General features: G+C 41.1%; 1 protein-coding gene across 4 annotated transcripts in view; it reads left to right on the top strand.

Moving 5' to 3' along the window:
* Nucleotides 1–13,636, top strand: part of Anln (anillin, actin binding protein) — a 63,027-nt gene that overhangs the window by 2,036 nt on the left and 47,355 nt on the right. For all 4 annotated transcript variants that reach the window (XM_006982373.4, XM_006982372.4, XM_076575869.1 and 1 more), the window contains exons 2-5: nt 4,987–5,140; nt 6,845–7,156; nt 9,898–10,283; nt 11,917–12,139. In XM_006982373.4, coding sequence (XP_006982435.1) covers nt 4,987–5,140; nt 6,845–7,156; nt 9,898–10,283; nt 11,917–12,139 — 1,075 coding nt within the window. The remainder of the gene's footprint in view (nt 1–4,986; nt 5,141–6,844; nt 7,157–9,897; nt 10,284–11,916; nt 12,140–13,636) is intronic.

The following is a 13,636-nucleotide window of genomic DNA, read 5'->3' as shown; positions in this document are numbered from 1 at the left end:
AACCGACGAGAGCAAAACTCTTCGGGAAGCTGGTTGGAATTTGCACTTTTACTTTAAAATGCCCTTTGAAGCTAGTACAGAACTCAGATGAAAATAACTTCCTGCTTGGGCCATTTTGGAATGTGTTTGGAAATGTGCATGCCTTAACTCATAGTTTATGTTATAAAAAGCTAGGTCCGTTGAAGTTGGAATCACGGCTCTGACATCTTTACCTTAATTGGTAATGAGGACACTGTGAGTGAGTTCCGACTACTAGGTACTCAATAGCCTTCATAACATTTTTGTACTGGGAAATGAATTTCTGATACAGTTTTTTTTTTGGACTAAAAAAAGGACTGAATGTCAGTATAAATGACTTTTTCAACAAGTGTCTTACTCAAAACCATGCAACACAGAAAATTATTTTTAAAAAATTCTCCCAGGATGATTCCCTACCAATGCTGTCATAAAACAGAAAAGAAATTAACTTGTTACATTAATGGCAGGACATTAGTGTCTAATTTTCTTAATAACTCCTGTTTCAAGTGCTACAGTCCTGGTAAATACTGTTTTCCTTGGGCTTTTCTTCTCCCTGCTGCCCTGATGTCCAACATGTTCTCACTTACCTGCCTTTTCTGCTTTTTAAACTCACATTTAACTCAGAGTACTAGAATTATACGTGTGCATTGCCACACCCAACTGAAGCTGGGATTAAAAAGTGACAGAGCATTCTAAGTAATGGGTTTTATCACAGCCTTCTCATACACAGGTGTCATTTTCCTTGGTTTTAATTCATCCCTCTCTCCCACTGCTTTCCTTTTTATGTTCTCCACCCTATTTGGGGGCGGGGAGAAGGAAAATATTTTATATTTAAATGATGGCAATATTAGGAAGGTCTACTTAAAATACTGAGCACTTACATTTATGTAATTTAGAGGACATATTATTTCTTCAATAAAAACCCTTTGGCACTTATTACCCTTATTTTGTTCTTTAGAGTATTTAAATTTTATTTTCTTTTATCATCTGAGTTTTGACTCCATTGCAAACAGGAGAGCACTTGTGTGCATTTGAATGGCAAAACCACATCTGTTGTGAGTCATTGCTCATGGCAGCTGACTCAAGTGCTTGACTACAGGGAGTGGAATGTTGGGCATGTCCACGGATGGATATAAGTAGGGTGCTTTTGCTTTTTCAGTCATGTATTTAAGGCCGGAGATTACCAAACTGTTAGGAATTTGTACGGCAGTCTGATCACCCTTGAGTTTGTTGAAGGAGACTTCTTTAGGGGATGAAGGTCCTGGGCGCATACAATATTTTAATCACATAGCATTTTGATTGATTGAGTGTCGATCCTTTCAATGAACCTAAGTTAGAAGATATTCTAAGTGCAGAGGGTTGTGCCTTAATCCAGATTTAATTCATGTTTTGTTTTAGGTGGGGTCTTGCTTTAGAGACTAGGCTAGTTTGAACTAGTTTTGTATCCCATACTGGCTTCCCACTCATGATCTTTCTACCTCTCCCCTCAGCCTTGCGAGTACTGGGACTACAAGAGCGGCCACCACACTTGGTAGGCCTCATGCTCCTTCTAGACGGGTTTTTAAAATTGTTCTGTTTTAATCAAGGAATTAAACAGGTCAAATAAATAGCTTCATCCTCAATCTGTATTAATTACTGCTCTATGTTTGCAGCGTAATGATTATCTGTGTCCTTTAATTGTGAACATTTGAGGGAGAATACATTGTTTTATACCACAGTGATTCAAATTGGAATGTCTATTGATTCAGAGTAAGAAAAAAGGAATAGTCATGACTTTACCAGTGGCTAAGCTTTGAAGTATAACTATTTTATCTTGTCTTGGTACTTATTTAATAAAACACAGGATTATTTAGCATTTTTCTCCTTGGGAAGTGGGCTATGAAAGACTTCCTATTTGGGTCATTTTTTTGCTGTTTGTCATAGCTTCAGATCTGAGCATCTGTATTAGTTTTGAAGCTGTAACAAATTATAAATTCAGTGACTTAAGCTGGGTGTTGTGTTGCACACCTTCAGTCCTAGCACTAAGGAGGCAGAGGCTAGTGCATCTCTTATGGGATTGAGGCCAGCCTGGTCTACATAATGAGGTCCAGGAGACCTTTCTCAGAAAACAAACAAATGAGTGACTTAGACACTTACTGTTTTTCAGTTCTATAAGTCATAGGTCTGAAGTGGGTTTTATCAAGTCAGAGTCAAGTGTGGGTAAGATTTCATTCCTTCTGGAAGCTGTTGTTCCAATCTTAGATGGTCTTTTAATAAAAAAACCCAGAGACAAATATCAGGGTGAAAGCTGAAAGATCAGAAAAGCAGAACAGCCAGCCACTAGTTCTTACCTCTACAAAATCCTCACCTAAAGAGAGTGAGTTCCTGTTTCCTCATGCCTTGTATACCTTTCTCTGCCCTGCCATATTACTTCTGGGATTAAAGGCATGTGTGCTTCCTAAGCAAAGGCGTGAGATCTCAAGTGCTGGGATTAAAGGTGTGTGCCACCACTGCCTGACCTCTGTGTCTAATCTAGTGGCTGGCTGTCCTCTGATCCTCAGGCAAGTTTAAAAGGGGACATAATATGTCGCCACGGGAAGCTCTAGGAGAAGATCTATTAGACCTTTTCAACTTCAGGATTCTCTGCATACCTTGGCTTCTGGCACCTTTGTCCATTTTCAGAGCTTCATTCTCAACATCCTGACATCTGCTTCTGGCATCGTCTTCCTGACGGATCTTCCTGCCTCCTTTTCCCACTGTAACTAAGAACCACTGTGCTTTGTGGAGTCTCCTCAGAAAACCCAGAATAGTGTTTACACTTCAAGATTCCAAAAGATTAGAACACAAGCATTTTTGAGGGACCATTTTTCTGTCTAGCATATTGACTTAAACAACTACTTTCTGTTAATATTTTTTTTTTAAATGGGGGAGGCTAGAGAGATGGCTAGTGGTGGAGAGCACATGTTGCTCTTGCAGGGGACTTGGGCCTTGTTCCCAGCACCTATATGGTAATTCATAGCCATCCATAATTCCCAGTTCCAGTGGCAAATGTCCTTTTCTGACCTCCATGGGTACAGGCATGCATGTTGTCTGCATATATGCAGGCATATACTCATATTTTTTTTAATTTAAATTTTTTCTTGGTAGAGATGGTTCGGGGGTTAAACAAAGCTGTTTTTCCAGAGGAATGGAGTTCTGTTCCCAGCACCTGCATTGGGTGGCTCGAAACCACCTCTTCTGGCCTCCATGGGCATGTAGATAGATGCATGTGTGTATATTTACAAGCAGACAAACAAAATTACATTTATTCACTTGTGTGTGGGGGGGGGTGGTAGTGCATGCATGCCAGGCACACGTGTGGAACTCAGAAAACAGTTGGTTCTTTCCTTCCGCCACGTAGGTTCCAGGGATTGAATTCTAGCGTCAAGCTTTGCAGCATGTGCTCTGTCCTCCTGAGCGATCTCACCGCCATCCCCGCCTGCTCCTGCACAGCCAGAGCCACTTTTTATTCCCTGGAGCAGGACTTCGTGTTGGGCTCAGCTGGCTGTTGTTCCTCAGTTGGTTTGTCTGGAGTCGTGGAGCGTTTCTGAATAGATTATCTGGAGCTAGGTGCCACGATGCTGGCTTTCAGTGGAGTTGTTTCTCTACATGCCAACCCTGGACTTGTCACATGCTGTGCCTGAAGGAGAACCCCAACAGTGGTGGCTTCCTCCCTGACCCCCGATTTTTGACCACACTCAAACACCTGTTTTCACAGAGAGAGCCTTTATTAAGTGGGGAAGAAAAGTTACAGCGGCTGCTTCTGACTCAGGCAGAAAACAGCAGCAAGTGACCCTGCAGTGGAATTTTTAAGTGGTGAAAAGGGAGGTCTGTGTTAGAAGGGGATAGGATGGGGAGGTAAAGGGGATAGGGAATGCGGGCAGAGGGGGAGGGGAGAAGGAAAGGGACAGGAGTATTTGTCCCAGAGGGACAGAGGACTGCCTCTGGACAGAGAGGAGACAGACATAGCACATAGGCATATGGCAGTTTACAAGGTAAAGGGGGAACCCCATGTTAGGACGAGGCCTTTAATTTTAATTGGCTGTGTTAATTACATGAGTCAAAGGGGGCTTTGATTGCTGGACTTTGGGAGTCAGCCTCAGGAGGAGGAAGTGGACAAATAAGAGAAGAGACCTTGGTGGCTAGCTTTAGGGATGTAATCTAAAGGTTTTTTAGCACGGCAGAGGGAATGGGGGAGGGCAAGGCCTGCCAGAGCCACGTGCTCAAGTGGGCTAGTGTCCCTTCAGTGTCAGTCCAAGAAAGGGAGTGCAGAGACTGTAAGACTCTTAGTCACATAGTGTGTTACTTCTGCCGTATTTTACTAATCAAAGCAAATCATCAGGCCTGGCAGCCAGCACAGATTCAAGCAGGGTGGTACAGATTTCCTTTGTGTGTGTATGTGCTTGTGTGGCTATGTGTGCAGGTGTGCATGCATGTGCACCTGGAGGCAAGGGTTTGACGTGCCTCTTCCTCAGTCTTTCTTCACCTTAGGTTTTGAGATAGGATTTTTCACCCAGTCTGACTCACTGGTTGGCTAGATTGAGTTTTAAGAATCTGAATCTGTCCCTCCCCAGTGGTTCCTGATGCATGCCACCATGCTTGGCTTTCTGTGGGTACTGGGGATCCAAATTTAGGTCTCTATGCTTGTATGGCAGGCTCTTTATCCACTAAACTATCACCCCAGTCTCAAGTTATACCTTTTGAGTGGAACAGAAAACTCACAGCATTTAAAATCTTATGTAAGTATCTTTATACACTGCTTACTAATATTTATATTGAATTTAGTAATTTTGATGCTGGGGTGCTTGTTCATTTGGTAAATCTTGGTTTGATTACTTGGAATTTAAATGTGTTTGACTGTTATCCTGCAAAGCTTTTGTTGGTTTAGAAGGCATCTGAGGTTTTGTCAACCTTTGGCTAACCTTGTGTTTTTACACTGGTGTAATATAGAAGTTGCTTGAACGAACCCGTGCCAGACGAGAGAATCTTCAGAGAAAACTGGCTGAGAGGCCCACGGCAGCAGCAAGGTCTGCACTGCATGCTAAGCGAGGCAGAGAGCCCCTGTCAGAAGCAAGTAACCAGCAGCCCCTGTCAGGGGGCGAAGGTAAAGAAACAACAACAACAACAAAAAAAAAAACCGTGGGAAAAATAAAAATGGCATGGATGTTGGAAGACATAAGCACCGAGCATTTCATTATGCACATTGAAAAGCAGTCTTTGGGAGACAAATGCACCAGCCAATGGGGCAGGAGCAGCTGTTACCTTTCAGTCGTTAGGTCTCAAATCTGCCAGAAGCAGGGACAGAGAACTTGGTTATCTATGAAGTTCACATTCTTAACTTCAAAAGTTTAAAACTTTTTCTGATTTACTTGTCTTTATTTTATGTGTATGGATGTTTTGCCTGCACGCGTGTGTGCAGCACATGTGTACAGTGCCTAAGGAGGCCAGAAGAGGGCACTGAGACCCCTGGAGTTGGCATTGTAGACAGTTGTTAGCTGCCATGTGGGTTCTGGGTCCTCTGGAAGGAAGAGCACAGTGCTCTTAGCCGCTGAACCATCATCTTTCCAGCGGGCATCTCCCAATTTTTTGTTTGTTTAAAAGAATACATTGTTCTATGTGCGGGCAAGTGTGCCCTGGTGCATGTGTGGAGGTCATAAGCCAATTCCATAGACTTGCTTTTCTCTTTTCGCCTTTCATGTGAGCTCTGGGCAGCAAACTCAGGTAACCAGGAATGTGTAGCAAGCACGTTTGCTCTCGAGCTGTCTCGCTGGCCTTTCATTCTTGTTTAAAATAGTGATGTGCTGGGCTGGGGAGGTGGTTCAGCGGATAAAGTACTTGATACACAATTGTAAGATTGGAGTTCGAATTCCCAGCACACATGTAAATTCTGGGGCATGACAAGGACACAGGAGGTGGAGACAAGGTTGCCACGACAAGCTGGAGATCTAGACTATCTGAATTGATGTGCTCTGAGTTCAAGAGAGAGATCCTGCTTCAAGGTGGTAAGGTGGAGTGCATGGAGGAAGACACCCGTGTCAACCTCTGAGTGTAGCTGCACACATCTGTGCCACACGCAGAAGAGAACGCATACACATACTCTTAATTTTAAGAGGTACATTGAGACTGATTCTTAGGTAGAAGTAAAATGCCTTATCTTGAATGATGCCTTTAGGATTTTTCACTTACTTTATAGATGTTCATAGAAGTTTAAATTATGAGATGCTGAATATTTGTACTGATTTTGTTTGGTACAGAGCAGTGGTAGTTCAGTTGCCACAGAGCCCGCGTCTCTCCCCAGCCTCAAGCGAGGTGCCCTTCTGCTTCGCTTTAGTTATTGTCCAGGGAAGGTTGTTTAAAAAAAAAAAAAAAAAAGAAAACACGAACAAATGAACAAACGAAAGAGAAGACCTGTTTTCTGCAACTAGACTCTCTCCAGGCTTGATGTTTTTTCTTCCCTTAAAATAATGTGGTTGAGCTGTGAGATCCTTAAAATTCTTTAGAGTGCTTGCTTATTCTTGTGTATGGACTGTTTATTTCCTGTTGTCTTAAAACTATATAAAATCTTATGTATACATCTTGAAAATGTTTAAATTTGTTTTCATTGAGGTTTTTTTAATGACATGTTGGCCTAAAAGTTTGTCTTATTTCACAGTTAATGGAAGAGAGGTTTTTGCATTTTTCTTACACAAAAGTAGCTAAAGTATTAGAGAAATTCGCTCCCTTATTGTTAAGCACCCACCTCTTAGTTTTTCAGACTGTGAAATTGCAGAGGTTTCAGCGTGGGTTTTTGTTGTTCTTTTGGATCTAGAGAAATCTTGTACAAAGCCATCACCATCAAAAAAACGATGTTCTGACAAAGCTGAACTCGAAGTTTTGGACTTAGAAAATAAAGAACCTGCTGAGTCAGCTGCTGCAAAGCCTTCTTCTCCAAGGCCTGTGCCCCTTCAAGCAGAGCCCCCAGCACCAGCTGCCATCAGTGACTCTGTGGCTGCCCCAGTGTCGCTACTCAGCATGGGCAGAGGGCTGAGCTCAAGATCAGAAGCCTCTGCTGCCTCCTCAGTGAAAACGCGAATGCAGAAGCTTGCTGAGCAACGGCGCCATTGGGATAGCGATATAGCAGGTATTAAATGACGGTGGGGTGGTCCCTGGGTTTCCAAGATTCAGCTTTGAGCTGGATGTGGTGGTACATGTTTGTAATCCTAGCACCTGGGAGGCTGATGCAGGAGGATTGTAAGTTTGAGGCCAGCCTGGAGTAGCATGAAAGATAAGTACTTTTGTTTTATCTGTATATGTATTCTTGGCTTGTAGATGATTTATATACCAGGAGTATATCCATAAAAACAATGAATGAGAGTGAAACATTCTCTCTGAAGTAGACATTGAGGTTCTTGAATTAGTAGAGAAACTTCACCTAACAACAAATTACTTCCTGTTTGCACTGAAAATGTCCTGACTCTTAGCTCTATACTCAGGAAATCCTAGGTCTTCAGTTCACTTATCAAATAAAGAGACAAAGGTGCTATTTGGTAGGGGGGGAAAAATCAAAACAAAATACTCCCCAACCCCAGTATATTGAACTGTAAGCATATTCTTACGCACAGTTCTGGAAACAGATAGGTAACTGAACCTTACATGCAGACAAGTTAGTGGTTATGTACCAGTGTTATTTTTGTCATGACTAACTTTACTGATGTCCTGATTTGTTAGGTAAAATCCTTGAAATGGCTTCCTGAAATACCCATATTGTATTTAAAAAGGAACTTAAGGTCCAGAGAAAATGTAGATAGGAAAAATTTTGGATTAACATCTCAGAAGTATGGAGAACCCAAGATGTGCTTTTGTCTCTGGATTATAGAACCCTTTAATTAGGGTGCATAGCCAGAACTAAGATGAAGCAATCTGAATAAATTGATAAACTTCATTTTTTAATGTAAAAAATTATGAGTTTTCCTGCATGTAACCATGCATACCACATGTATGCCTGACGCCTGTTGAGCCCAGAAAAGGGTGTCAGATCCCCTGGGACGGTTGAAAGCTGCCATGTGGGTGCTAGAAACTGAACCTAGGTTTTCTGGGAGAGCAGCAAGTACTCTTAATCACTGAGCCATCTCCACAGCCCCTGCACTGAAATTTTAAAAGAATATTTATTTTAGCACATGTATGTTTGTGTGCATGTATATGTCTGCTTGAGTATATATGTGCATGCAGCTGCACATCTGTGCCAGTGTGGAGGAGAGAAAGAGGGCAGTGAATCCTTTGGAGACAGAGCTGGAGTTTCAGGGTGTGCAGGTTGCCTAGCTTGTTATATGGTGCTGGGATCTGAATAACAGTCCTTGTAATTGCACAGTAAGTACTTTTAACCACTGAGCCATTTCCCCAGCCCCTCGTTACTATGCTTCTTAACTGAAATTTTGATTACTATTGGACAACAGCAAGTTTGAGATTTCCTCCTCCCTCCCTTTTTTATTTTTATTTATTTTAAAGGGTTTATTTTTATTATTTTTAAGCGTGTGTGTGTGTGTGTGTGTGTGTGTGTGTGTGTGTGTGTGTGTGAGATTCATGTGGTGTTCAGAGGACAATTTGCAGGATTCAGTTCTCTCCTTCCACCATGTGGGTCTGGGGAATGGAACTCAGATTGTCAACCTTGGCAGCAGGCATCTATCACAGCGGTTCTCACCCTTCCTAATGCTGCAGCCCTTTAATACACTTCCTCATGTTGTGGTGACTCCCAACTAGAAAATTATTTTCATTGCTACTTCATAACTGTAGTTTTGCTACTGTTATGAATCAAAATGTAAATATTTGATATGCAGATGGTCTTAGGTGACCACTCTGAAAGGGTCTTTCAAGAACCACAGCTTGAGAACCGATGATCTGTATTCATTTTAACAGCCCTTATTTTTTTAAGTAAAATGAACTTATTTCAGCACGTATTTATGTGCTGAAAGAGTTTATAGGGAGGAAGAATATTTTGGAACAAGATTACTGAGGTTTTAGAGGGGTGGAATTAAAATTTCAGGCCAGGGTAGAAGCTTGGGCAGAAGGAGGGGGGGGGGTCTCTTCTCTTGATTGTATATAGAGAGAATGGTGTGCCCCAAACCTTGGTTTCCCTATATACATGCTTTTTGAACATACAGGCCTAGATCCTTCATTAGGTGAGATTTGAAATACAGAATTATTCAACCCTGTGCTCCAAACAGTGACTTACCATAAGTAACTGTTTTGTTTAAATTAATTCAAATAAGGGTCCATTTCTCAGTTCCCCTGGCCACATTTCAGTGCCCTAACCACATGTGGCGAATGCCTGCCGTTTGGGATGTGTAGATGTGGGCCCCTATTATCCTAGAGCTTTATGTTGTGCGTCGTCGTCAGTTGACTTCATCTTTTAAAACAAATGGTTTCAGTAGGATACAGATTGTTCAGTATTGTAACTCCATGAATTAACTGTGAAATATGCAGTATCATAAATTGTAAACATTTCACTTGCTTGTGTGCGATTTATATGTGTGCCTTAGCACATGTGTTCTCACTATTGTGTCCAGCTTTACATGGGTTGTTAAGATTCAGAATCAGCTCCCCATGCTTGAGTTACAGGCACTTTATCCTTAGCTATCACCCAGTAATGGTGACATATAGCAGCTGTAATCTATCAAAGAAAACAAACCTGTGAAAGTACATGTTAAGAGTGTTTCAATTTGGATTAAGTTTCTATCATTTGACTTGAAAAAGTCACATTTAAGTAATGTAATATTTCATGAATGCAATTAATCTTGTTTAAGAATTCCATATGAAATGATCATGTGATTATACGTAAGAGTAACTGTTGAATGTGGATTTTGATTTTTCTGAAAACATTTTCAGATGATGTACCAGAAAGCTCACTCTTGTCATCAATGCCATCTGAGGAAAAGGCTGCTTCACCTTCCAAGCCACCCCTTCCAAATGCCTCAGCTACCCCAGTTGGGAGAAGGGGCCGTCTGGCCAACCTTGCTGCGACGATTTGCTCCTGGGAAGATGATGTAAGCCACTCATCTGCAAAGCAAAATAGTGTACAAGAACAGCCTGGTACCACTTGTTTATCCAAACCTTCCTCTGCAAGTGGAGCATCTGCTAGCATCAATAGTGGCAGTGTTCAGCAGGAAGCTACATGCTGTTCCCAAAGGGATGGCAAGGCCTCTGTCAGTAAAGCCCCATCTTCAAGTGCTGCCGAGGGACCATTGCTTAAAGCCTCAGCGTCCAGCTCTGTGGTGAGTCAATACCATTTCGGTCTTTTGAAACTTTTGTTGTAAATGGTAATGTGGCTATGTACTCTATAGTATATGTGCAGCATATTTGTGTGTTTTTAGAATGTTTTATAAAAAGTGAGAACTATAAGTTTGGTAATCATCTAAGATAAATTAACATTTTATGACTGAAATTATATTAATTTAGGTTGACTATTTCTGGAAAGTGTAAACTTTTTTCCACTTGTAGTATCACAAGTGAGCACTTGTAGTTGTCTCCAAGGAAGGCACAGTGACAAACAGGAATGTCAGTGGTACCACTTTCTCTGTATGACCCTTTGAAGTGTTTGACACTTTTACTTTATACGTGTAATGTTACCTCAGTAGTTTAAAAACAACAGGAAAAAGGACGTTGATAGCATTGTTGAAGGCCTGTCAGTATGGACAGATTTTGGATTTCAGACCTACCTTCAATCCCAGTTCTGAAACAGTGAAAAATGTGACCTTGTACAAGTTACTTAATATTGTAAAGGATTATTTTTCCATATATAAGATCAGGGAAGAGGGCTGTTAGAAAGATAAGCTAATATGCATAAAATACTTCGCATAATCCCTGGCTGAATCTTAGTTATTTTTTTATAATCAACTTTCAAATCTATGATTCTTACGGTATTTGAACATTCCTAATCTCAAAAATTCAAAATCTGAAATGATTCAAAAATCTGAATGAAGCCTTCTGAGTGCTCACTTGTGATAGTACAAGTGGAAAATTCCACAAGGAACTTTGCTTCATGCATTCTATTATTTGTGGTACTGGGAGCTGAACCTAAGGCTTCCTGAATGCTAAGCAAATACTGTGTCACTGAGCTGTAGCCCCACCCTTCTTGCATGAAGAAATTTTTTCTTTTGGTTTTTTGAGACAGGGTTTCTCTATATAGCCTTGGCTGTTCTAGAACTCTCCCTATAAACCATGCTGGCCTTGAACTCAGAGATCCGCCTGCTTCTGCCTCCCGAGTGCTGAGATTAAAGGCACGAGACACCACTGAAATTATTTTTTTTAAGATGATATAAAATTGCTTCCAGGAAGTGTCTAGTGTGTGTGTGTGTGTGTGTGTGTGTGTGTGTGTGTGTGTGTGTATCAGAATTGAATCATATGTTTAAGCTAGTGTCCCATCCCAATGATACCTCGTTGTAAGTATTTTAAAAGAAATCCAATGTCTGAAACACCTCTATACCAAGTACTTTGAGTCAGGAAGTACTTAATTCATATCTTATTGAATTGATATTAACTTAGTTAAAAGTACATATAAAGTATAATGTACTTATATATTATTATATATATGTGATATAACATAATTTAAAAGTTTAATAAAAGTACTAGCACAATAGTTTGAGAATTTTTTTTTATATAAAATTGGGAGTGACCCTACCCCTGATAACTACGTAGCTATCAATATATTGTGAGAATAAATTGCCTATTAATTTAAATAACAGCATTTTATAAGTTGATTTAAAAAAAAACCTTTCAAGTTAGTGTGATATATTTTTGTTACGTTTTGTATAACGGCACCAAGGAAGTGGAACTTGAGTTGTTTTGTGGCTGCTCCACTATGCTGAGAATTACTGTTTACCCTGTGTGTTGTCTGCCCTGTTTCAGAAAGTGACATCTTCCCCTGTGAAATCTGCTACGCTCATCCCAAGTACTAAGAACCGTGAGGCACAAAATGCTGAGCTACTTCACAAAACTACTAGTCCTCTGAAAACAGAGGCATTGAAGCCAAGGGAGAAACCAGCTTTACCCCAGGCAGTTCAGGCCAAAGAGGAAACAGACAGGGAAGTTTGTCTGCAGTCCCAACCCAGAGACAAACCAGCAACACCAGGTTACGTATGATCATTTTCAGTGTTGTATTTAATGGTCACTTACTGTTTTTCAGTTTTTGAGTCAAGGTCTTCATATGTATCTCAGGCTGGCCTGGGACTTACAGTAGTCCAGGCTGGTCTCCATCTTGAGATTCCCATAGTCTCCAGGGTCTAGGATTAGATGTCTATTATCATGCCTGGTTCCCAGCATTTAAATATCCTCTTGTGAACTGTAGAGCTAGAAGAGATTTTTCTTCTCTCTTTGTCCTTTCTTTCTTTTTTTTCCTTCCTTTCTTTCTTTTTTGTTTTTGGGTTTGTTTGTTTGTTTGTTTGTTTGTTTGTTTGTTTTTGGTTTTTTTGAGATAGTATCTTATATATTCCAGCTAGGTCTGGAGTTGCTATGTTATCAAGGATGAACTTGACATATTGATCTCTATCTTTACTTCCTAACCACTGAATTGAATTGAAAAAAGCTTTTGTGTCCCTTAGGCCCAGCTTTCTTATTGGGCTCTGATTGAAAGCATATTCATTAGTGAACACTAGCCCTTTGCTGGTAAAAGTATTTAATCTGTTATGTTGCAGCAGTTTAAACAGGATGACCACTCTACCGAATTTTTTTCCCCTGTTTTTTGATGTAGTAAAGCACATACAATTGGAACCTACATTTTATGGGAATAGTGGAGAACCAATCTTGTAACTAAGTATTCAGAACACTGTTTTCCAGTCTTTACTCGGACTACAGTAAATCTAATCTTACCTTGGCTACGGGGTGGGGGGTGGGGTGGGGGAGAGCGGAGAATTGAGCTCCTAGGATCCACCTGTCTCTGTCCCACCCCCAACAGAAGAGAGAGGCTGATGTGCATATAGAGTATAATGCACTTCCATTATGTTTACATATATGTATACTTTGTGTATATTAATAAAGGTTTGTATTTATTGTAGTAGTAAGCTGCTATTCCATAAAATGCTGTTTATCTTGTGACGTATCTTCTGGTATGCTCCACATATTATTGACTGAGAAACACAAGACTGAAAAAGTTAGCATAAAAGATATGGTGACAGACTTTACCATGAGCTGTGTTTAACTTCGTGTGTGTGATGCACACATCTGAGTAGGTGGGAATGCCTGTGTGCACACGTGGAAGTGAGAGGAGGGTGTTTGTCTTCCTCTCTTGAGACAGGCTCTCCATCAAACTGGAAACTCCATCTGGCTAGGCTAGCTAGCTGGTGAGTGCCCGGCAGCCACATAGCTCTGCCTCCCAAGGCTAGGCTTACAAGCCCATGCAGCAGTGCTTGGTTTGTTTTGTTTTCACGTAGGTGCTGAGGGTTCAAATTCAGGCCCTCATGCTTGCAGGGCAGATGCTCTTAACCACTAAGCCATCTCCTGTCCACTCCCCAGCTTTTCTTCCTTTCTTTTTTTTGAAGTGTATCTCCTTACTCGGTAGCTGAGGATGACTTTGGACTTTTGATCTTCTTACCTCCAGTCCCAGGGTTGGGATTACAGACGTGCACCACCA

This window comes from Peromyscus maniculatus, chromosome 7, assembly GCF_049852395.1.
Source record: "Peromyscus maniculatus bairdii isolate BWxNUB_F1_BW_parent chromosome 7, HU_Pman_BW_mat_3.1, whole genome shotgun sequence".
Taxonomy (NCBI): Eukaryota; Metazoa; Chordata; class Mammalia; order Rodentia; family Cricetidae; genus Peromyscus; species Peromyscus maniculatus.
The sequence above is the reverse complement of the archived record's forward strand: the minus strand, read 5'-3'. Positions and strand labels throughout refer to the sequence as shown.